The sequence below is a fragment of the Phalaenopsis equestris genome, unplaced genomic scaffold, assembly GCF_001263595.1.
Source record: "Phalaenopsis equestris unplaced genomic scaffold, ASM126359v1 Scaffold000761, whole genome shotgun sequence".
Taxonomy (NCBI): domain Eukaryota; kingdom Viridiplantae; phylum Streptophyta; class Magnoliopsida; order Asparagales; family Orchidaceae; genus Phalaenopsis; species Phalaenopsis equestris.
Window position 1 is genome coordinate 552,475 of NW_018165201.1, and position 25,543 is coordinate 578,017.

General features: G+C 35.6%; 1 protein-coding gene across 1 annotated transcript; it reads left to right on the forward strand.

The window, feature by feature from the left end:
- The first annotated feature begins 1,451 nt into the window (after nucleotides 1-1,451).
- LOC110030862 (lycopene beta cyclase, chloroplastic) lies at nucleotides 1,452-3,112 on the forward strand. The gene is given in 2 exon segments (XM_020733814.1): nucleotides 1,452-2,004; nucleotides 2,007-3,112. Coding segments are annotated over 2 exon segments (1,488 nt in total). The 5' UTR covers nucleotides 1,452-1,548; the 3' UTR covers nucleotides 3,039-3,112.
- The last annotated feature ends 22,431 nt before the right edge of the window (nucleotides 3,113-25,543 follow it).

Here is a 25,543-nt window from a genome sequence, read left to right on the forward strand (position 1 = left end):
CGAAAATTTGAAGGGAGAAAGTGTTCTCCGGCAGCACGATGCCTTATTGTGCCCTACTCATTGCCTTTCTACTTGTGCAAATCCTGCACTATTTTGGTACTGTGAATCGTTGGCCCCTTCAGGACTGTGGTTCACCATTGCACCGTTGTGTGTCGGCGCCTCCTCTTGTTGCTGATTTTGTTCATGTGGGGCCTAATTCTCGACCAGGGTTGTAATGACTCTTAGGACCTCGGTGATTTGGCCCGACACTTGGTTGAGACCTCATCTCTTGTATTCCTCTTTACATGCATTCCTCGATGTCGACTTGTGGGGGATCCACATTAGCTAACATTCTTCAGTTGCTCCTTTATTTATGGGATCGTTTTGCTCATCTTCTTATCGATGACATGACTCCACGCTCACCGCACCTTTTAAGATGTTAAACTTGAATCTGTCCTAGAGACATGCCCAGGAATGGAGTGTTACGGGGTGAGAGAGGGGAAGAGCAATAACACAATATTGAACAATAAATTTGTGTCACCCTTCTTCATAAAAATGGAGCCCTATTTAAAGGAATGAGTCAATATAAGATTACGTATTGCACCCCTAGAATGTGTGGGGACGGTGAGAGTATCTAAGTCCATACATAAATTTAGCCATGTGAGGCCCATTGGTGGGGCCAATTAGTTATCTTTGAACCTGATGATTAAGAGGTCGGGCGCCAGGCAGTTATGAGGCTGGGGGGTCAAAAGACCAGGCGGACGTGTGGCGGGGTGACTTATTGCAGAGAGTTCGCACAAATCGTCCTGAAGTTGAAGGGTTCGTTCCCTTCTCCTGACCTTAAGTGAATCGGGTGGTGAGGGACTCGTCCGAACAAACCTGGTCACCTTGATTCTTCAAGGATACATTTTTCTTTTTTTAAACCGTTGGAAACACACCGTCTCTTTGATAGATGAGCTGGTTGATTAAGCAAGTGGTATGGGAGTGTGATGGTAGGCTATCTAAGCCCTCACCATCTCTTTCGTCATCCGTGAGACTCCTTCGTCATTCATGCTGACATATTTTTTACGTGCAATTATTTTTTTTAATGGCCAAATCCGTCTTTTCATACATAGGTAAGGTATTATTCGTGTAAATAAAAAAGTTTAGGTGAGAGATATGTAAATCCATAAAAATGGAGTTCTATGTATGTAAAGTAGATCTTTAATTACATAAAGAATTTATTATAAACTTCTAATATAAGTTTAATTTTGATGAATCTCTCATGAGCTAGGTACGATCTGAAACGCCTGAGTTAGTGGTAAACACAGGCATAGTTAGCCTTTTCCATCCCTTTCCTTAGCCGCCCCCACACTGCCATTTGGTAGCCTATTATGCCCCAGCAAGCCAACAAAGAAAAAGATCTCTACCACTTCTGCCACAATGGTGCCCTCCACACTTCTCTTCGCTGCACAGCCATCCCATTTTCCCCCTCCCCCTCCGCTCTCCCACTTTCTCTGCAGCTTAGATCGAACATCAATTTCAAGCTCTGTAATTTCAATCTACCTTCAACAGTATCTCAAATCTCCCATGGACACCCTCCTCCGAATCCCAAAACCCCAAGTTCCCACCTTCATCCCTTTCCTCAACAAAACCCCCCATCCCCGATGGCCCAGAACCCCCATCTCCCCATCCACCACCGCCGCCGCCACTGCCACCACCGCCTCCACCGCTTCCTTTCTCGAACTGGTCCCTAAAACCAAGAAAGAAACCCTCGATTTCGACCTTCCCCGCTACGACGCCACCAATCGCCCCACCATAGACCCCATAGCCCTCGCCGTCGTCGGCGGCGGCCCCGCCGGCCTCGCCGTCGCCAAACGCGTCTCAGAAGCCTGTCTCTCCGTCTGCTCCATCGATCCCTTCCCTAATCTCGTCTGGCCAAACAACTACGGCGTCTGGGTCGACGAGTTCGCCGCCATGGATCTCCTCGACTGCCTCGACGCCTCCTGGAGCTCCGCCTTCGTCTACATCGACAACTCGACGACTCCAACTGCAAGCTCCTCTCCCGTCCCTACGCAAGAGTCGATCGCCGCCGCCTCAAATCCCGTATGCTCGGCTCCTGCATCTCCAATGGCGTCCGTTTCCACCAATCCAAAGTCCTCAACGTCGTCCACGAAGAATCCCGCTCCCTCCTCTTCTGCAGCGATGGTACCATCATCCCCGCCGCCGTCGTCCTCGACGCCACCGGATTCTCTCGCTGTCTCATCCGCTACGATAAACCCTACAACCCCGGGTACCAGGTCGCTTATGGAATCCTAGCCGAGGTTGAGGAACACCCATTCGAATTAGACCGGATGGTTTTCATGGATTGGCGAGATTCGCATCTAAAGTTCCGCTCCGATCTCAAGCGGCGGAACGATGCATTGCCCACTTTCCTCTACGCGATGCCCTTCTCCTCCGATCGAATCTTCCTTGAAGAGACCTCTCTGGTGGCTCGTCCCGGGATACCGATCGAGGACATACAGGAGAGAATGGTTGAGCGATTGAGACATTTAGGGATAAAGATTAAGCGGATCGAGGAAGATGAAAGGTGCGTGATACCCATGGGCGGCCCGCTCCCCGTGCTGCCGCAGAGGGTTCTAGGAATCGGAGGAACAGCTGGGATGGTTCATCCTTCTACAGGATACATGGTGGCGAGAACGCTCGCCGCCGCTCCGATTGTAGCGGACGCCATAGTTCGATACATTGGGGGAAGCGGGGAGGAAGTATCGGCTAGGGTTTGGAAGGATCTGTGGCCGATCGAGAGGAGGAGACAGAGGGAGTTCTTCTGCTTCGGCATGGATGTGCTGCTGAGGCTGGATCTGGAGGGTACGAGGAGGTTCTTTGACGCTTTCTTCGGCTTGGAGGCGAGGTATTGGCATGGCTTCTTGTCTTCTAGGTTGTTTCTGCCGGAGCTGCTGGTTTTTGGGTTCTCCCTCTTTGGCCAGGCTTCCAATGCTTCAAGGTTGGAGATAATGGCGAAGGGGACGGGACCCCTGGTCAAGATGGTAAATAATTTGTTAAAAGATAGAGAACATTAGGTTTTATCATAGTCCATAGTTCATGCAATGAGTGTCATTTTATTGTTATTCAAATAATGCTTTTTAAAAAAAAATTACTTCTTTTTTTTTTTCATTTTCTTTTTCTTTTTAGTTGCTTTATTTGTTTATTATTTGAGGTTTTTACATATGGGATATTATGGATATCACACATGTACTTTTAATATTTACATTTGTTACGACTTGGAGTTGTGCGGGAAGGAGCATGTCGGTGTTGGAAAATCCTTCATGACGAACTGCTCCTCAACAAGAAACACAAGCTTAACCTTCTTCCTCTGGGCATTCTATCTGAAACCCTCTCATGCAACGTTGCTTCTTCACTGCAGCTTTTTAATTCAGGCATCACCTCGCAACTAACTACTCTGGCATCCCACAACCCATCTCTTATTCTCAATCTTTCCAGAGAGAAATAAAACCTCCTCATCTGGCCAGTAGTGATGCTTGTGCTAGCGGTGTTGGCGGAAATGCTTTTGCTGGTGATGCTATTATCAGTCCTATTGGTAGCCACCAGTGGTGAATTGTTGGGAATAAGTAAAAATTAAAATCTCATTCGTCAACACACAATTAAGATAGTCTCGTTCGATTATAGATTATTAAATATTACATGCATCAAACTGCTCCAATTAATAAAAAAATAAATCTTACATATAAACATGTAAACGAAATTTTGTTTCAAACTTACTAATGACTTCAAGTCTATAATTTCATCAACAAAAAGAGGAACAAATATAACCTTAGAGCTGTTTAAGTTTTCACTTTAGTTGTTCTCCATCCTTAAGGTTCTTTCTGAGTTCTTACAACAACAATGATTTCTTCCAGAATTTCAGCAACGACAATGATTTCTTCCTGATGTTTCGAAACGAAAAAATCTGTTATGCCTAAACTCTAAAAGTTGAACGATCAATTACTTACTTTGCTTTCAAACTTTTGATGCGTTCTTTTCCCATGTTTAAATGATATGTCAATACCATACAACGGGCTAAATCGAGTCACGTCATTACTCTCATCGTTTTTTATGAATTCCTTAAAATAAAATAATGATAAAAAATATAAAAACACGTGGCATATTTGGATTGACTTCCGTACGTACCTCTACGTGCATTATCCTGTCATAATATTTTTTTCATAAAACAAAGAGTTGCGGAAGTTGTTTTACACATAAATATCAAAGTTTAGATGCAATATTTGTAATATCTGATGTTTTCAGACACAAGTTAAACTCATTTTTTTCAGGATAGAATGAACATTTATTACATTAACTTTATTTTTACCCATTTGATACCTGTTTAAATTTGTATAATTTTGAAAAATACTAATTATTTAGAAAATTATTTTAATTTGCAATTTAAGTGTGCATCATTGCATGATTCATGAGCATAAAATATGTGAATTAGTGTGGTGGTTTTAATTCATATAATAGAATAACAATAAATTAGTATCAAATGCAACACTAGGCTTAATTTACTTTAGCATAAGAAAATGTATTCTATCATATCATTTCCAATATTTAAATGTGGGAGTTGTTTTGACACGTGCCATACTTTTTGTAACTTTAAAGGAAAGGTACAAATTCTCAGTTTTTTTTTTTTTTTCATTTTTACATTGTTTTTATTTTAATCGGTGCCGACTAGAAATTAAAATAAATAAATAAATAAACAGTTTGTCAACTTTGCTGATTTTAGATTATAGATGCATTCTGGCCAAAATTAGATAAAATACTTGGGTAAAACTTTGGGGGGAAATGATAAAGTTTAGGAAGATTTACATGCATGGCATTCAATTCCTATATGTTTATGTCAATAAATTTATCATTTGACATGGATCTCGAGGTCATTTTTCTTAACAAAAAATGTTCGAATTTTGATTAAAAATCATCCGAAAATTTGATTTCAGCAAACTTACAGCCTAAGTGGCTGGTTTGACGAGACAAACCTAATAATACAAAAATTGGTTCAATCTGAATTAAAGCATACTAACATCAAGTCGTTAGTTTACTTTTAGAAACTTTCAACGCATGATTGAAAGGTCAAACTCATTTCAAATATGAAAAGCTTCTTGTCAAATCAAGCATCTCGGCGAGACGAATATAATGAGCTCAAGATAGCTCAATTATGACCTCATTAGGGCGCTCAAATGCTCATTGAACGTTGTATGGTCGAGGGAATTTCTCCAGGTTAATCGATGGAATAGTATAAATTCTTTCTCTATTTGTACAGATGACTCTCCCATACTTTTTTAATAGAACACAACCTCTTAGGAGGACACCAAGACCTAGAGCTAAAAGAAGACCGGATATTGGAGAAGGAGTTGAAGCTCAACATCGTTACTGCTTTGAAGATTCGTTGAATTCCTCCCGGTTCTGCAGTCCCCGACCACCATCAATCACCGCATGTCGGCCTCTATCTAACATCGTAGGCCGCCTTCTACCATTGACCACGATTAGCCGCCACATACTGCAGTGAAGTCCCTTGTGGAGTCTTAACATTCATTATAGAATTTTAGCGTTTGTGGAACAGTAAAGCACCCAATAGAGCAATACATTGTCAAATATATCGTACAGCGATGCACCTTGAAGTCTGTGTAACAATGCACCTCGAATACTATGCAACGCACACTATAATGATGATGTAACAACACACACTACATATGGTGCAATGACGCTTGCTGAAAATAATGTAATAATGCACTTCATAAATGATGACTTTTTCCGAACTTTTAAAGCTTTTTCCTCAAAGTTTGCCACTACGGTTTAAGTGACCAACTATGTTCTACGTCACTTAGCTCCAGATTACTGCCTTTACGACCTATGGACGTCATTGTAGCTCACCACTATTGCAGATGTGAGCAACTACGACCTAGATAGCTTACAACTCGTGCAGCTCCTGACTCAAGTCACTGCGGCCTACAGATGTCAACGCAGCTAACTACTATAGCCTATGTGACCCACAGCTACCCACATGGCTTAAAGCTTGTGCATCTCCTGATTCTGGCTTACTGCCCACATGGCTTGTGAACGTTATCACACCTCACCATTATGACCTACGTGATTTACTGCTCGTGCGGCTCTCGACTTCGACCTCTATGACCTACGAATGTCATCACAGCTCACCATGACGGCCTATGTGACCAACTACGACCCACATGGCCCGCAGTTCATGCAACTTCTGACTACGACATCTTTGGCTTATGGATGTCATCACTGTTCGTCATTACGACCTATGTAGCTTACAACTCTTGTTGCTCCCGACACGTGCCTTTGCATCCTACAGACGCCATCACACTCTGCACTACGACCAAAATAACCAACTATAGTCTCATGACCCAGAGCTCATATAACAACCAACTATTGTTATAAAGTTACAATGATCGACTTTATAACTCCATGTTCCATAATTCAAAAGAAAAGTACACATGTGTACTCACCATTCAATATGAATATTTTGAATCAGGTCAGGCATCGTTGTTTTTTCCCTTTTTTCATAGATTTTCATGTAAAAATTGAGTTGTCTCTTCATGCTTACTTCTCTTTAACTATATAAGTGTGTGATGGATTTTTGTACTACGTTAAGACGATAATTCATTACTCTACCACCGCGAATTCTCTAGCACTCATCAATATTTAACACCTGAACTTCAATTTTTACATCATAACACGTAACCTCTGCTTGAAAAGGTCTATTTCATACTTTTTGAGTTAAAATAATGGCGTCTTCTATGAAATTTAAAAGATTTTTTTTCTTTTTTTTTTTTGTGAAAAACTAAATCTTCAACCAATAAATTTAGATGTTAGATTTATGAATACATAGAAATTGTGTGGTGTGTATTTAAATGCTCATGAAATTTAACAGCAATAAAACTAGCTTTGTTGTTTCAGTTGTGATTAAACATACCATTAAGACAACTCTAATGCTGGGGGCTATGCAAATCTGGAGCTGATAAATAGCACGAACATAAAGCACCTTTGGGGCAATTAATGTGGTTGGCTTAACGATTGCTATAATAATAGACCAAAAAGCGAAGATAGTGATAGATTTATGGGTAGGAGTTGTGGCAATCCCATGATGGACAGCTGGAAGATGGAATGTGAGGCTTGAAGGTGACAACTATGATAGAATAATGTTAGGTTTATGTTGCAACACAAAAGGCAATGATTTGGTGTTCAGGTATTGCATTTAAAGGTGTTCATAACTTTTCATTTCTCTCAAAATAGGAATATATATATATACATATATATATATAATAAAAGTAATTACAAGCTCATACTAGATAGAGAGGTGCGGGAGGTTTATATATGTACATTGGAAATACAACAATATGAATCACAAGGAAATACAACAGCTAAAAAAGTAAAATTAGGGATTGCTGACAAAAGGAAGACTAAAGGTCACATCACCAAAAGATGAAAGATTTGAATGACCAAGTGCAGATCCTTTGGGTCGGGACCTAAAGCCGATTAGACAGAGGTCATTTGAGCTAAAGACTAAGATCCATTGAGTGGAGAGAATGCATAAACCCAACTCTCACCCCAGCATCACCAGCCGCCTCATAAGAGCCTCCCAGACTCTTCAAGGGCTTGAAGGTTCTCACGACAATACACTCCTTGAATACCCCGAAGGGTCCTTCTATCAAGAAGTGAGTTGCATGTCAGACTACAGAGATCACCCTCTGCCCAACATCCTAATTTCATCATGGGGACAGAAGCTCCTCATTTAAGGGTTGATAGTCGATAGTCGAACCAAAGCAGACGATCGGTTGACTCAAGTCAATCGAGCAAATTTTGGACAACTGAAGATCAATCAAAGCTGATCAGCAGCCCCAACTCAGCATAGTCAGTCGATTTATCCTTGCCAACCCAAGGACCACCAGTCTCAGCCGACCGAGTAATATGATAGCCGAGTCAAATGCTCATTTTGGTAAATGTTCAAAATACCCTGTAACGCCCCTGTTAATGGAGGGGTAACCATGTAATTATGTATAAAGGTTGAAAGATGGAGAATGTTAGGTTCATAGTTCATACAAAGTGTCATTTTATCTTTATTCAAGTAATGCTTTTCTTCAAAGAATTTGCTTTTTTATCTTTTTTTTTCGTTTGGTTACTTCAATATTTTTTTAGAACATTCTGTACATTAAAATTTTTCACTTTATTTTCAACCAATATGTTTTGTCTTCAAGTTTGTCGAATTTAGAAAATCATTAATTGTTTGTACAATTGTTTTAAATTTAATAAAGGATTTAGCCTTATTATCAAATTGAGTGTGCATCTTCGCATGATTCATGAGCAAAAAATATGTGAATTAGTGTAGTAATTTTTTTTTGGCATAGTATGGTTGTGTGTCAGAAGGTCAATAATCCACTAAGAATCATTAGTACACAATTTCAATCTTTTTTTTGAATTAAGGAAGATGAAGTTATAATGTTGTGCGCTCTTGGGTAAAAAGTTGGTAGGCAGCTGTGTTGTCAATCGTAAGACCCTGCTGACCTGGGTTCAATCCCTATGGGGACGGACAACACTTATGGGGAGTGTTATTATCAAATAACAACCTTTAAAAAAAAGATGAAGTTATGAAGTTCATCATTGTAAATGTACATAGTAGTTCAATGATAATAGTTATGACGGGAACTTAATGTTGTAACTGATGACTGTGAAGGCACTAGATCATCATGAATGTTGTAGATGGTGGTTATAGTGTCATCTTGTTGTAGAGATCTTAGTTGAATGTTGTGATAGTATTTATTTGTGAAGACCATAGATGGTTTGTTCGTGAGTGTCGGTTGGCCATAGTGGCCATGGTAAAGAGTTGTGAGAGTCGTGAGTCGCGTATGTTGTATTTGGTCATGTAAGTCTTAATGGTACATTGTGATGACGTACTTAGGCCGCAAAGACTGAAGTTGGAAGCCTCATGGGCTAGGGGCCCCGTAGGTTTATTTGGTTATGTTAGCAGTAGTGGTAAGTTGTAATGATGCATGTAGGCTACATATGTCGGAGTTGAGTGTTGCACAAGTTGTGAACCACGTAGGTCAAACTATGTCATATAAACTGTAGTAGCGAGTTGTGATGATGTTCATAGGCAACATGAGTTGGAGTTAAGAGCTACAAGAGTTTTAGGTTGTAATGACGAGTTGTGATGACATTTGTTTACCACAAAGGTCAGAGTCGGGTGTTGCATGAGTTGTAAGCCGTGTAGGTCGTAGTTTGTCATGTAAGTCATAGTGGTGGGCTACAAAAAGAGAGCTTTAGGAGTCCATAGAAAGTCATCGTCTTTATATTACTTTATTACACCATCTTAGGGAAGTTTAGTTACATCGTATGTGGGTTGTGTATTACACTGTCATCGAAGTGGGACTTTGCATAGTATTTGACGTTTAAACTTTCTGAATGGATCAATGCAATCTACATGGGTGTGTTGTTACACCATGTTCAGGAGGCATCGTTACACCGTATGCGAAATGCATAATTAAACCATCTTTGGGAGGTGACATTACACTGTATATAAGGTGTGTGGTTGCACCGTCTTTGGTAGCCATCGTTACATCGTATATGTGGTGTGTTGTTACATTATCATCGAAAGGCATTGTTGCATGTATATAAGATCATTTTTACACCATCTTTGGGAAGTGTCACTGCATAGTGTATTGGACAATGTATTGCTCGATCAAATGCTTCACTATTTCGCAATGTATGATGTGATTTTGTGGTGACATTGTGACTCTTCAAGAGTCTTTGCTATAAGGAGCAGGTAGCATTCAATAGTGCTTGACAGTAGTGGGAGGTCGACAATAGAAGACGGTGGCCGACAGGTAGTGCTCGGTGGGTGGTAGTTGAAGTTGGCTACAGGTGGGGTCTAGAGATGGCCGAAGGCGATGGTGGTCAGAGGTGGTCAAAGGTGGCAGGAGGTGAGCGGTGTTGGCTAGAGGCGGAGGAAACCAAAGGTGGGGGAGTTCTAAGGCGGCAAACGACCGCAGGCGGTGTTGACCAGAGGCTGCAGCATCCAGAGGCGGCAGTGACTGGAAGCAGTGGCGACTAAAAGGGTCGGCTGCCTAAGTTGGAGGTATTTGCTTGATCTGAGATACAAAAGTGATGTCGGATTTCAGCTCCTCCTTGAAGCATCAGTCTTCTTCTGGCTTATGATCTAAGTTTCCTTCACAAGATGGGGTTAGGGCTCTATATATAGAGTCCATATTATAAACAAGGAAGAAATCTAGACCACTCCATTGAAAGGCCTGGAGAGGTTCCCTCGATCGGATGGAGTTCAGTAGACATTTAAGTGTCTTAATAATATTGAAATTGAGTGATCTTGGGCTCCTTGGATTTGACTCACTGAGATGTTCAATTTGACTATAAACTTATGAGATTTGATACTCATTTGACTTGCTAGTTATGCTCTGAAACTTTACAAATGTAGTTTAATCGCTTGATTTGGGCTTAATTTGACTCAAATTTGACCAATTTTGATACCGTTGGGTCCGTCTCGTTGAGCCTGTCAATTTTACTTTAAGTATGCTACAATTGGAGTTTTTGATGATTTTTAATCAAATTTTGAAATTTTTTTGCTTAAGAAATACCTTGAGATTTATGTCATGCCTCAAGATTTGTACATGATGGTGATAGATTGTTGATGATTTTTAATCAGAGTTTTGGATTTGACCAATTTTGGTACAATTGGGTTCTCTCTATTTGGGCAAGCTTAACAATGCTTCAAGGTTAGAGATAATCGTCGAGGGATATGTTTCTCTAGTGAAGATGGTAAATAATTTGTTGAAAGACGGAGAATATTAGGTTCAGCATTCATAGAAAGTGTGTCATTTTATTTTTATTCAAGTAATATTTTTTCTTTAAAAAAAGTTTGCTTCTTTTTTATCATTTTTTTTTTCTTTTTGGTTACGTTATTTGTTTATTATTTGGGATTTTTACATAAATAGCACTCAAAACATCGGATATTATGGATATCACGCCTAAACTTTGATATATAAGTATAAAGCACCTTCTGTAACCCTACATTTTATTTGCCTCTTGGAATCACACAGAAAGGAGCATAATGGTGCCAAAAAATCCTTAACTACAAACTCTCCATAATGACCTAAACAATTTCGAACTTCTTCCTCAAGTCACGTGCTTTGGTTCTTTTTCTCTTTTTATTTTTTTAGAATTCGTTAGTTTGTCTTATTGTCATATAATTCTCCCTTTCAAATAAATCTTTCTTCTGGATCATATAAATGATCCATAGAATGGAGGAATTAGAGGGCATGGACATAAAACAAATGATACAAATAAGAGAAAGAACGTGGAGAGTATACTCATGACAAATCTCGTGTAATAGGTTAAAAGCGTACTACCGAATAGAATTAGACATAAACAACTTGAGCCAAACATCCACGAAAGAGAACCTGTATAGGCTAACTAAACCAAAAAAATCAAATTTATAAATTTGGCATGCGGTCAAGAGAGCTCCCAAAGGGACGTATCTCATTTGATTAATTACATATTAGAGGTTTCTCAAAAATACTCTTGATCACAGGAGTTCTACTTGCACTTGAGTGACTACTAACAAGGGTGTCACGAAGAAGGGTTTTATTCATAGGAAACATTCTGACAGCTTTTTGATCTCCCACTAAGCCATAGGCAGAGAGTAAGTCTCTCATGGTCCCAAATGGCAGTGACTCATAGGTTGTTGAGGCCCATGAAACAACCGGGTCATTGGTAGAAAACATCCCACCTCTTCGAGGTCATACTAGGTCGTAAATGCAGAGGGCAAATCATTTTATCCCAAACGGGTAGTGGCCTGTCAACTAAGTGAGGCCCGTCAAATGACATCGATGAAAAGTTAAAAGAGTAACTAAGCCCAATGGAGGTAGTCAAAGGAAGAGAGGATTGATTTCTAAAAAGGTAGAGGTAACCAATTCAGGATACTACGGACCCATCATCTCATGTTACAAAAACTCTAAGTCTACCTGGACATGAGATCCCAACACGTCTGTGAATTGTGTTATCAATATGTGAATTTTGTCATCCACGGAAACCTCGATAGCCCTAAGATCAAAGAAAGGAAACTCTATCATATAATTATCAAATGGAGCGCCAAGAGGTGAGACGTATACTCTCCAAAGTGGCCAAGATGCGGCTAGAAAGAGGAAAAAACGAGGTTCAACTATAAAGTTAAAAATGCTTCGCACAAAGGGCTTATACATCGGCTGGGGTGGGAATTCCTCTAACATGTTAGGCACACTGGACAGTTGCCTAAGTAAAAAGAATATGGTAGGCCAATCACATTGGAGAAGCACGGGGGCTTCTCCTCAGAAATATGCAAATGATGCAATTATCTAGAGCAGTATTTAGATTTTGTGAAAGCCCTATTAGACATGATGGGATGTATAGCCATGCATGTAGTCCATTTTAAAAATTGGCCCAAAGGTCATGCAAGAGAAATAAAGACAAAGTTTTCAAAGATTCTGACATTTTTAATCCTAAAATTTTGATTATATTAATCTTTTATTATTATGATTTTTGAAAAAAATTAATAATTGTAAGTCTTATAGAGCCTAAGTTATTCATTTTCATTAGAGAGAAAACTCCTCCCAATGAGCCTAAGCTATGAATGTTTTTTTATAACTTAGCCTAAGTTATTAATTTTCATTGAATGCATTCATCCCTTGGCTCGTTGGGAGGTAGTTGCCACATGTCACACTCATATTTGACCTCCCAAAATTATGATGACTAATGGGGAAGCAGCCAAGAAAGGGGGAGAAAAAGGTCAAAAATTTCGGCTGGTTGGGTTGTAGACATCTGGAAAAATATTAAACATGACATGAGCCAGAGTCAACCTCATTCAACAGTGAGTTTACCTGGGTAGGGCAAAAATCGGTACTGATCCTGGCTTCATGCTCATGGCATGTACTAGAAGGTTTGGATGGGTATCTTGAGCCTCCGGATGGTATGAATGGACACCAAGTCATTCTAAGTCATTCAAGTGGTTACCCAACATGTGTGACATCAAAAATGGATGCCAACAACATGCTCTACCTACAAGTTCATCAGCTACAACTGGATCTATTCGTGGGAATCGCTCTCATGCAGTGTCGTTCCATCGCAGCAACTTTTTTGTTTTAGGCACCTCACCACTAACTGATCAGCATCCCCCAACATATTTATTTTTTTCAATCTCTCCAGAGAGAAACAAAGCCTCCTCATCGATCAATGGTGATGTTAATGCTTGCAATGCTGGTGGCGATGCTTCTGTTGGTGATGCTACTGTCAGCTCAATTGGTAGCCACCAGTGGTGAATCGCCAAAGATGGATGCAGTCGTGATGCCGCAAGGCAGCTCTTCTCAGGTGGAGGATGTTAAGCTATTCCAATTATACTATGGGCAAATTTTATTTAAGGTCATCAACTTTCTTTTTTTATTCTTCTTCCTCTTCTTCGAAGCTAAATCTGACTGTTCTTTTTTCTCCCAATTCGTAGGTCATCGTGACGGACTTTTCGGAACTTGCATGCTCCTTCCAGTGCAACTCCATGTGGCAAAGAAACAGAAAAAAATATTACATCAGGGCTCCTAATGCATTTGAAGTCTAATGGTGGGGCGCCACGTGTCAAGTGGGCTCCACCGTTTTTAACATCGGCCAATACCAGTATGTTAAGGTGGGGCCCACTTGACATGTGATACCCCACCATTAGACTCCAAACGCAAACTACGTTAGGAGTCCTAATGTAATATTCTCTCAAGAAACAGAGGGTTACAAAATATGCTTCATACTTAAATATCAAAGTTTAGGTGCGATATCCATAAAATCACTAATATCTAATGTTTTGAGCGCTGTGTATGTAATGTTCCCTTTTTTTTTACATAATGAACACTTATTACATCAACTTTATTTTCACCAATATAATTTGTCAACTTTGTAGAATTTTGAAAATTATTAATTAGTTATAAAAATTATTTTAAATTGCATAAAAGTTTGTCCTATTATCTAATTGAGTGTGCATTATTGCATGATTCATGAGCATAAAATATGTGAATTAGTGAGGTGACTTTCATTGACATAATATAATATCAATAACTTAGTATCAAATGCATCCCTAGACTTAATCCCCTTATTTTAAGCATAAACAAAATTATTTTATCATACCATTTCCAATATTGAAATGTGTTAGGAGCTGTTTTGATGTGTGCCAAACTTTTCTTAATCATTCAACCAGTCATTAAAGACAACAAAAAGTTAAAAGGAAAAAATAAGTATAAATCCTCATCTATTATTACCTTAACATTGGTGTATATTGTATAATATATCACTATCAAATGCTTCTATTTCAACTAGATAGGCGCATTTTTATTTTATATCATTCATAACTGGTCATGGTTGACCATGAAAATATAAAATAAAGGTACAACTTCTCAACTATTGTTTTTTACATTGTTTTTATTTTAATGGGTGCCGACTTGAAATTAAAAGAAAAAGGCAGTTTGTCATCTTTGCTGCTTTTAAAATTCAGATGCATTCTCTCATACTTGATGTTGAACTTTTGGGGAAATTATGAACTTACCCACATGATAAATCTTAGAAAGATTTGCATGCATGCTCAATTCCTATGTATTTTGTGTATTTGATACGTCTTCAACAGATTTATCATTTGATATGAATCTCGAGGTGACTTTTTGAACAAAAAAGATTCAAACTACTACCTATAACATGCTAGTACTACAGCTGTCATCCACAACGTTCACGACGGACGACTATTTCCATAGCAATCGACTACAACCCTTGTAGCATGTTATCACCAAGAACCGCTTTCATTACAGCTAAAGTAAGGTTATTATTGATGAACTACTGTTATACAGTTACAATAATCGAGTTTATGACTTCATCTTTACTGTTCAGGAGAAAAGTGGGCATGTGTAATCATTATTCATGGTGGATTATTTCAGTTTGGCTAGACCTCGTGGTTTTTTTCTCATTTTCATGGGTTTTCACGTAAAATTGATGTGTCTCTTCATGTTTACTTCTATTTAATTATCTGAGTATGTGATGAGTTTTTCATGCAACTCTAAGACGATGATTCATTACTCTGCCACCGTGAGTTCTCTAACAGATCAATATTTAACACCTAAGCTTCAAATTTTACATCATAACACCAAACCTATGCATGAAAATATGTATTTCCTTTTCGCAAGTTAAAATGATGGTATCTTTTATGAAATTTGAAAGATTTTGGTGGCATAAATATAATAAGCAATTTTTTTTGTTGGGAAAGTTGAGCCCTTAGATAATATACATGATTCAAATTCGTAGTCTCGCATTGAAAAACTAAACCTTCGACTACTAAATTTAGACGTCAGATATGAATACATAGAAATTGTGCTTTGCGTATGTAAATGCCCATAAAATTTAACATTAGTTTAAAACCCAAACATCAATTTTAACATCACAACACCTGACGGGCGGAAACAACCTCTTTTGTTTTGGAGGGTCAAACTTATTATATTAAAACCTTCAGGTGTTAGATATGCAAATACGTAGGAACTCAACTTAGAGAGGGAGAATGAGGAAGGATTCCAAAATTGGAAGTTGATCGGGACTAGGGACCGATGTGGGAGAGTTGGGGCATCGAAGAGCACGTATATTTTACCAAGGGGAACAACTGAAGTACCGCCATATGGAGTTAAAAGTCTGTTTTATGGGTGAAGGGAGCAATTGCCCTCTCTGGAACCTACATGGTTCAACCCTGACCTAACCTATGCATGAAAAAGTGTATTTTATTTTTTTTAAGTTAAAATAATGACATCATTTATGAAATTTGAAAGATTTGGGTGCTATAAATGTCAAAAAGTTTTTTTTTTTTTTTTGGAAAGCTTAGCCCAGGGTAATATGCGTGATTCGACTCAGTCTTATTGTAAAAACTAGTCTCAACCACTAAATTTAGACGTTAGATATATGAATACATAGAAATTATTTGTTATGCATGTAAATACCCATCAAATTTAACATTAATAAAGTTTCAAATAAAATAAAACTAGCTTAGTTGTTTCAGTTGTGATTAAGTGTATTATGACGAGCTTCAGTGTGTACTTATGGAAAACCTATTGTTAGAGGGCTAAATTAATCTCGAGGTGTTGACTAATATAAACATAAAACTTCGCAACTTTGGGGCAAGTAATGTGGTAAGCCTAATGATTGCAATAACTATAGACCAAAAAGTGATTAATGTGATATATTTGTGGGTAGGGGCTGTGGCAATGCAAGATGGACGGTCGAGAGATGGAAGGTGTAATGATTTTGAGCTTAAAAGGGTGGTTGTAGGAGGCTTAAAGGTGACAACAATGATAGAATTTTGATAGGCTTATGATGCAACACAAAAGGCAATGATTTCAAAGGTGTTTATAACATTTTAATTTCTGTCTAAATAGTGTGTGTGTGTATATATATATATATATATATATATATATATATATATATATATATATACATACATATATATATCACAACACTTGAAGATCAAAGACTTGATTAACCAAGTATAGATCCTTTGGGTCAGAACCTGAAGTCGGCCGAAAGGAGGCCATTTGAGCCAAAGACCAAAATCTATCGAGCCAATAGAAGGAGTCGGCCCAACTCTCGCCCCAACATCACCAATCACCTCATAAGTGTCTTCAAGGCTCTTTAGTGGGCTAAATGTTCTCCTCATGATATACTTCATGAACATCTTAAAGGGATCTTCTATCAAGCGGTGAGCTACATGTCAGATTACGGTGATTCGCCCTCTGCCCAACAATTTAGTCTCATCTTGGCCATAGGAACTTCTCATATTGGTATTGATAGTTGATAGCCCGGCCAAAGCGGCTAACCAGTTGACTCAAGTTGACAGAGTGACAACTGAAGATGAATTGGAGCTGATCGGCAACCCCTAAGTCAGCATAGTCAAATGAACAATCCATGCCGACCCAAAAATCTCCAGTCTCAGCCAACCAAACGATAGGGTAGCTGAGTCTTAGGCTTATTTATGTAAATGCCTAAAATATCCTTTAAATCCCCTATCAAAGCAAGGGTAACCAGGTAATTATGCATAGGGTATCCCCTCTCCTATAAATAGAGGGGTCCTTTCTTTAGTATAAGCTAATCAAGGAATCAATCAGAAAATTAATTTGCTACTATGCACTCTATCTCTGTCTTGTTATTTCTCTTTGTTATTATACGCTCTATTCCTTGGGTGTGATTCACATGACAGATTTGGATTCAACAATATGTAACTTTTATTTTCTCTAACACTAGCATTTATTGATTTTAGTTATTAACTACATTACATTTGTAAGTATTCTTAGGTATATGATGATAAGTTAAGATGCAAATAATATAAAATTAAGTAAAGAAAAAAAAGGGAGCGATATAAAATATAAATTGATTTTTATATGGTTCAATATCATCAAAAAATTATGAACAAACTTTACACACAATTATCCTACGCTAGGCAAGTAGAACTATGACATCCTGCTTTTAATAAGTGGGTTTAATTCTTAATTATCTACAAAACATTTGATATACAATCTTTGTAGAGCTTTAAAACACAAAAATGATTAAGGTTTATTAGATAGAAAAAGTGGAAAGCTTTTGCACATAAAACAATCTCTATCTTTATTTAGCTTAATCAAAATTTATTTGGACATGTTTCTCCTCTCTTTGATCTTTAAAGAGATAGAAAGAAACTCATTTTTATGGGGCAATGACAAATATAATATTTCTTTTTTTTTCCACGCACACATAAATGTGCGCACACTACAAATGCAATGCCTCGAATCCATGACCTCTGGGCTGAAGGCATAACACTCACCCATTAGGTTAAGGTGGCTTGCATCTAGTATATCAAATTTAACTATTAACAAAATTAACATTTCTTTACATTCATTTGTCAAATTCTCACAAAATTTCATCCTATATCTTTTTACATTTCTCAGATTCCCATTAGTTCAATCTTAAAACACATAAATACTTGGGTTCAAAGTTCAAGTAATTAAGCTTTAATAATCATACCTTCAACAATATTGACAGTTTAGAGCTTAAAAATTTTCAGATAAACTAAGAACTTTTGAAGGTAAAACCTAAGTGAGGTCCTCTAACTTATAATATTTTACAATTTCAAGTATAAAGTAAATACAATATCGTCTTCTACAACTCATAATAATTTTCAATTCTATGAAGAGAATAAAAATTTTCATCTCATAATACTTTTTATATAACTCAACTTGCTGGTTTGGAGGAAACAAAAGGGGAGCATATAAAATATTTTTACTAATAGAGATATCAATATGCATAATTTCATTAGAAAAATAATGCAATCAAGTAAAATCAAGATTTTTTGTTTTAGTTTCTTCATCAATACCAGCTGGGCATTATAATTTTCTTCGATAATGGAAATGTGGAAGCTTGTGCTTTATTGTGTGAATGAAAAAATGTATAGCTCATTATTTTTTAAGGAGGAGCATAATTGTAACCATGAAAATTGTTTTAAGATTTAGGAGTAGCATAAAAATCATAATAAGGACTAATCTAGTAATTGTAAGTGAACATGATTGTCTTGAGAAAGACAAAATTTGAAAATGAAGACCACAATAAAAGAAAAAGAGAAAAAAAAAAATTTTTTGTAAAGTTCATGAGTTAGGGGGTGAAATTGATTAAGCTCGGGTAAGATTAATTAAATAGGGTTTAGAAACATGGTTTTGGTTTTGATTAAGAGGGGCCAAAACTATAGTTAGATTTTTTATATGTTCAGTAAATTTTTATGGTATTTGATGTGATGATTTCTAGGGATATATAAAATGAATGTTTGAAATATGAAGATATAATCAACAAGGGGAGAATAACCAAGTTCAAATGTCTTATATAGGAGAGGGGGAAAATTGAGGAGATATTTAATTCGGTTTTGATGAATGTTAATGAAATATTTAAAAGATGTGGTTTAAATGAATTAAGTTTTGAGTGGTCGTGATTGTAACTTTTGGGTTTAAGAACATTTTTAGTATAAATTTAAGTTTATTAAGAGTCACTTAGATTTTGTGAAAGTATTAGATTACTTTTATAAAAAAAATTCAATTTATCATAGTTTATTAGAAGTTAAAAGGCCAATCTAAAATGTTGCATTTGCTAAAAACTATTGTATTGGGTTTCATTATCCAAAATTCATGGAAGAGCTAATTTTAACTAAAGTAGGCTAAAGAGTTATTTGGTTGGTGCATAAATTAGTTTTAAAACCAGCTTAAAGCCTAAGTTTGAGCAAACAATTCATTTTCATATCCCTTAAGTTAAAAAAATTTTAGTTTAGCTTATCACTTATTAGGTCTTAAGTAGTAAAGCGGTCCAAAAGATAAGTTAGGCTAAAGAAAAGCTTAAGCTTAAGAACTTACCATTCTTGATGCAAGGTCTAAGGAATCTTCATGATGATTGTAATTTGATTGATGTCCATTAGCATAGTGCTAGAAGAGTTATTCAGGATATTTGTGGCTAAAATTTTAAGATATTAAAGGGTAAGTTTTTCTTAGAGAAAAAGATGTGAAATTCCAAATTAGATGTTTAGGATGTTTGAAAATTAATGGTAGTTATTTTATGAATTTTATATAGGTGCAACACTATTACAAAATTTTAAATATGTTTGCCCATGGTAAAATATTATCTCTAAATTTTAGTTTTTTTTCTCTTGGATATCTTAGAGTAACTAAAAATTTGATTCCTTCATGAGTTTCAAAGGTGGTGTAGGGATTTATAAATAGTTATAAAGTTTTGGTGGTGTCTTGAGGTTCAAGGAGATAATGATTTTGGATCAATTTAATCTTATAAATAAAAAAAAATTCAATCAAAAGCAAGAAGATTAAGAGTTGGAAAAGGTAACTAAGGGCTCACCAAAATGCTAAGGAATTAACTACTAAGGCTCACCATGGAGTAGAACAACTACCAAGTACTTTACATGAAATTTGTACATACAAAAGATAATTTTTATTCAATCAATTTAAAACTCCAAAGCAAGATTCTATTTATTGATGTTTTCCATGCACAAATAATTGTTTATGGCTTTAAGATCTAATACAAGTACTCTCTATATATTAATAAATTTTCTTATTACTAAGAAAAAAAATAAGGAAAAATTACAAAATCTAAAGCTTTCAAAAGTAACAAATTTCAATGAAGTTGAATAAAGCAAGCCAAATGGTCTTAAGATCACTCAATTTTTTAAATTCTTAGTATCTCTAATTGGTGTGGCTGACCTACCAATTATAAGACCTTAAATCAAACTTATAGCTTTGGAGAAAGTAGAGTCATTCATAAGCTTGTCTAGAGAGTTATGCATTTAAAATTTTATAAGTTTTGATGTAGAGTTTTAGTTTGTGATCTTATCATTAGACTTTATGTTCATGCTACATAAAATTTCTCTCATGATAATTAAATAAATTGATTTTAATGTAAATTTAAAATTCATTTAAGTTAATTTAATAACCATTCAATTTATATCATAATTAAGATTATTTTTTCATATGCTTACCTTTTAAAGGTAATTAAGCTTAAGCAAGTGTTAAATTTCTATTTTTAAAATAGCTAATTTTATCGGTTTATAGGCTTATATTTTCAAAAAAAAATTATTTTCTTATCATTAAATAAATTTAAATGATTATGAATATAAAATTTATTAAAACAAACTTAATTACCAAAAATTTATAAAAATAATGAGGTTCTCTTAATAGTTTAGGTTGTGGTATACCTAAGCATTGTTGTGTTGCTATGTGCTATAACACATTTGTTTAAAATGGTACACATTTTAACACAATTTCATTTTCTTAGAACCATTTGATGTTCATTTTACAAATTATTCTGCAGAGCATATAAGCATAATGGACATGGTCTTATTAGATTGTCATGTTGGACATAGTTTATTTTTAAATTATATTTTTTTTTAATAAATCTTCACATAATTTTTATTATTAATGATTGACCAACTGTTTAATGTCAGTGTGGCTCCATTTTTATTAGAAATATCTTGCAAGATCTAAGTTCATTCATAATCAACTTTTCTAATATCATGTTGTGGGTTAGAGAAATGTAATAACCCGCAAATTTAAAAAAAAATTAATTTAAATGATTTAAGATATTAAGAATAATATATTAGCTAAAAATATAAAAAATATTTTTTCTATAATAGATTTAATCAAAAAATAAAGGTTTTGAAATTTATGATCTAAGAGAACTAGAGATTCATTTCATGTTTTTATTTCAGGTAAGATAGAATTATCTTAGTTTGAAGCAAACTCAAAGAGTTATTTATATTCTAAAAGAGATAATCTCTTAAGAGTATTCTCGATTAAAGCAATAGCTGATGTCGTTATAGATTTCAAAGCTTGGACTAAGATTGCTATTTTAGAAATCAATCAAAGAGGATTAAATTGGAATAACTCTTTTTAGATGTCAAAGAAGGTGAAGTGGGGAGAGCTTAGATACCAATAAACTTAGTAACACTTTTGTTTATCTTATGTAGGGATTTATATTTTAAAAATTGACATTTTTTTTATTATTTGAGTTGATCATTTTAGTATAATTAAGATTGATATTCCAACAATATAACATTGTATAAAAACTTAGGTGGATGGGAACTATATCGTAACAAAGAAAAGTCATCCATCTCTGAGCCTAAACTAAGTTGAGCACTATCAATACATGTTGAAAGCTTAAGCCTAGTCTAAGAAAAATGGTGAGAATTATAGGCTTTAATCCTGCCAAAGAAGACATTAAGTATGGCTCTTCTAAACTTACAACTCTACTTGAAAATGATAGTCAGTTAGCCCACCTGTGCTCTAAATCTATGAATTTAATTTAATAAAAATCAAGTTAGTTAAAACCATTATTTAGATTTAAGAAAAATTTAGTGGGACCTATGACTCATTCTTATATATCAAGCGGATCGACAACGATTGGTAGGCAATGCATCTAACTACAAAATTTATGAATTTAAAATTTTTCATTAATTGATTTTTATTTGATTCATGGCCAAGGCATGCCACTAATCATGAAATGCATGTGTTATATTTTAAAGTGTAAAAGTCAAAAATATTTTTTTTCTTACGTAGATTCCTAAAGAAGGGCATTCATCCTCACTAGCAAGATGCTCCCTTATGTTCAATAGGTTAAGTGTCAAAAACAAGGAGAAAAATCAAGATATACATGTGGAAGGTTCATTATCTCGAATGTTTCTAAATAATTTTTATTATTTTTTTTAGATAAATTAGATTGATTTTATTTTTTTATTATATATTATTTTATGTGATTATGTTGAGCATAAAAATAATTTAATCAAACAAGTCTAAAGAGTAAATATCATGCTTTAGCATACACAAACATAGAAATAAATCTAGAAAAAATAAGTATTTTTAAGTGGAAATATATGGTAAACTAACTAAGAAACACAAGCATGACTTTCTTACAAATAGGTAATTAGTAGTTAAGCACACATAAACAAGCAATTATCGCCATTTATTGTTTGGCATCGATAGGTAACCAGCCAATTGTCCCATAAGTCATGCTTAGAGCATAAGCATGGGTTAGCAATAGAACTTGCAGGCAAAGTTTTTTAATGTTAATTTTATTTTAGCATGTTATTTTTCACACTAATATGACTTTTCTGCATGAAACAATCATTCGAACTATAAAATAGTCACACTAATATTAGTTCTAACTCAAAAGAAATTAATATACCATCCAAATAGCAAGAAAAAATCATAGTAAGCATCACACCATAGAATATAATCAATATATAACAATTACATAGAAGAAACCTAACCAAAATCTAGGTTATGTTGAATTATATATTCCCCTTGAATCACACCAAAGAAATAGAGTGTAGGCAAGCAGAGAGAATGAAAGATATAAGGTGTGGGAGCTGAGCAGCTCAGTAAATAAGATAAATTTTAATAATCATAAGTTTTTGGATCCAAAGGGTGGAATCCATTTTAAATTTATTTCCCACTTGTATAGAGGTGGGTCTCTCTAAAATGATAAGTATGGGCCTTTATTATGAATTGACCTCTATGATTACATAGTTATCTTTTTAATCACATCATTATAAAGGTAAAGTTCCTATCTCAAATTTTCTTTTCGAAGTCCACAAGAGATCATGAATAACCAGTGTTCTTTTAGAGACCTATGTATTTATCACTTAGCACTCGGTTTTCAATACTCGTCCCACAGTACTCGGCCTTTCATACTCGGCCCTTGCTATCCGACCTTCATGCTTGATCTTCAGTTATCAGGTCATTGTTATGACGTTCATCATTATAATAAGTTGAGGGTTATTCGTGTCTTGATGGTCTGAGTAGCTCATTTAAGTTATACATATTTAATTTTTTGATTCTCTCATCTCTTAAAAAGTTATGTTGTAATAATAATAAGAGAATGATAAACATGAACCTATACATTACTCGTCTCTGCAAGACAAGTGTGTGTCTTTCTGGTTTGAAGAATAATCATTAGATGTGTTTTTTTTATTTTAAATGAGTCAAAACAATTAAAGTAAAAAAAATGAGTGACATATTTCTCTATGAGTTGACTATTTGTCTACTTGGGGCTTTTAGCTCTTCTACAAGGAATTTTCCTAGGGGCACTTTGGGTACATCTATAAGATTCCATCCTGAGAGCATTTTGGGTCACCTTTAGGGAGAGGTCACATAAATTGTAAGCTCATTTTTATTGCAGTTGACTCGATGATCTTATAGAGAAAGTTCCCTAAGTGTTAACGACGAAAGGAGTTTCCACCTTTTGTGCAGCTAAATTGACTTTTTTCTTATTAAATGGCGCAATTATAACAAAATTTAAATAGTTTCATTAAATTTGGATTATTCTTTGATCGAGGGTCGCAGTTCTCTTATAGAGAGTAGTCGTCATAATTTTTCAATTTTACTTAAGTCGAGATCTTGTTGTCCTCAATCTTTTGGTTAACTAATTGTATTTTTTATTTGATCGAGTTATATCTTAAAAAGTGCTACTCCAAAGTTGTCTGTAGCATTTAGTTATTGAGCCGAGTATGATATATAAGTTTAGGCCATTTTCTTTGTACTATTTAAGAACTTGCTTGTGAGGGTCAATTTTCTCGAGTATTATTGGTGAACTCCTCTTATATAACGTGTAATGCATGTATTGCTCGTTATGTACATATTTAACTAGTTAAGAAAAAGTATAAAATAATGAAATAAAATAACGATAAGGAAGAGAGTTCTGAATTTTTTTTTCCTGTTGTCAAATATTTTCTTGTTGCTTACCTCCACTCCATTGGAACTCCTCTTCAGTTGGACAAATTATTTCCCTATAGATGATTTTAGGAGAACCCTATTAGGAGAGATGTTTTTCCGGAGGAATGCAAGAGGCAACTATCACATTAAACATCTATATTCCTTCCCCTTGGGGCAAATATTAGAGAAATCAATACAACACATGCACGCTATCTCTCTTTGTTTCTCTTCTCTACAAATCACACCCTCCTTTCCTAACTGGCTCCATTCTATGGGTGTGATTCACAGATACATTTGGATTCAACACCTTGAAAGTTGCAACATAGATCATGTCACAAATAAATAGAGAAGTCACACAAGTAGCACAATCAAGTAATATAAAAGTAACTAGCAACATGTAACACACCAGAGAAATATTCCAAGAGAATAGTTTAGCATCCATTTGATCTCCTACATTTGGTCACCTGCATTCGGCCCCACATACTTGGCCACTAGTACTTAGCCTTCTACACTTGGCCGCTTGCAGTTATAAATAGCTCTCACAAGGATGATTTCCAAGAACTACTTTCCTATAACAACTCTTCCATAGAACTCATCCATGGCCAAACAAAACCACTAATTAACAGAGTGTGTGTGTGCGTGTGTGTGTGTGTGTGTGTGTTTGTGTCACACCCTGCCCTCCTTAACTAGCTCCATTCCTTGGGAGTGATCATAGACAAATCTGGGTTCAACAGCTTAGTAGCCTGACAATTATATCTAACATGTGCAGCTAATCTGATGAGCCAATTATAAGCCTTCAAGGTTTAATTTTAAGCATTCAAAAAAAAAAAACAAAATTTACATGCACATTACATATTTCATTCGTAGTTTCATATCTACCAGGTAAGCATTAACATTTACATTTATAATAATTTGATTTCATAAATTTATTCATGAAATTATGTGTTTTATTTTAAAAGTGAAGAATTTTAATATTTTTTGTGTGACATTAAAGATTTAAGTGAGATGCATGAAATATACAATCAACAAGTGATTCTACAAACACAACTTGGGTGTAAGATACAAAATTACATATAAAACGTGTAGCCATTATATAATAAAATTTAGAACTTCAGAACTCAGCGCGATAAACAGATGGCTCTCCAAATATACTAAAAAAATTATGACTAATAAATTCACCCATTAAAAGTTTAAGTTTAACAAAAAATGACCTATCACAACTTATCCCTTCAAAAGGAGAG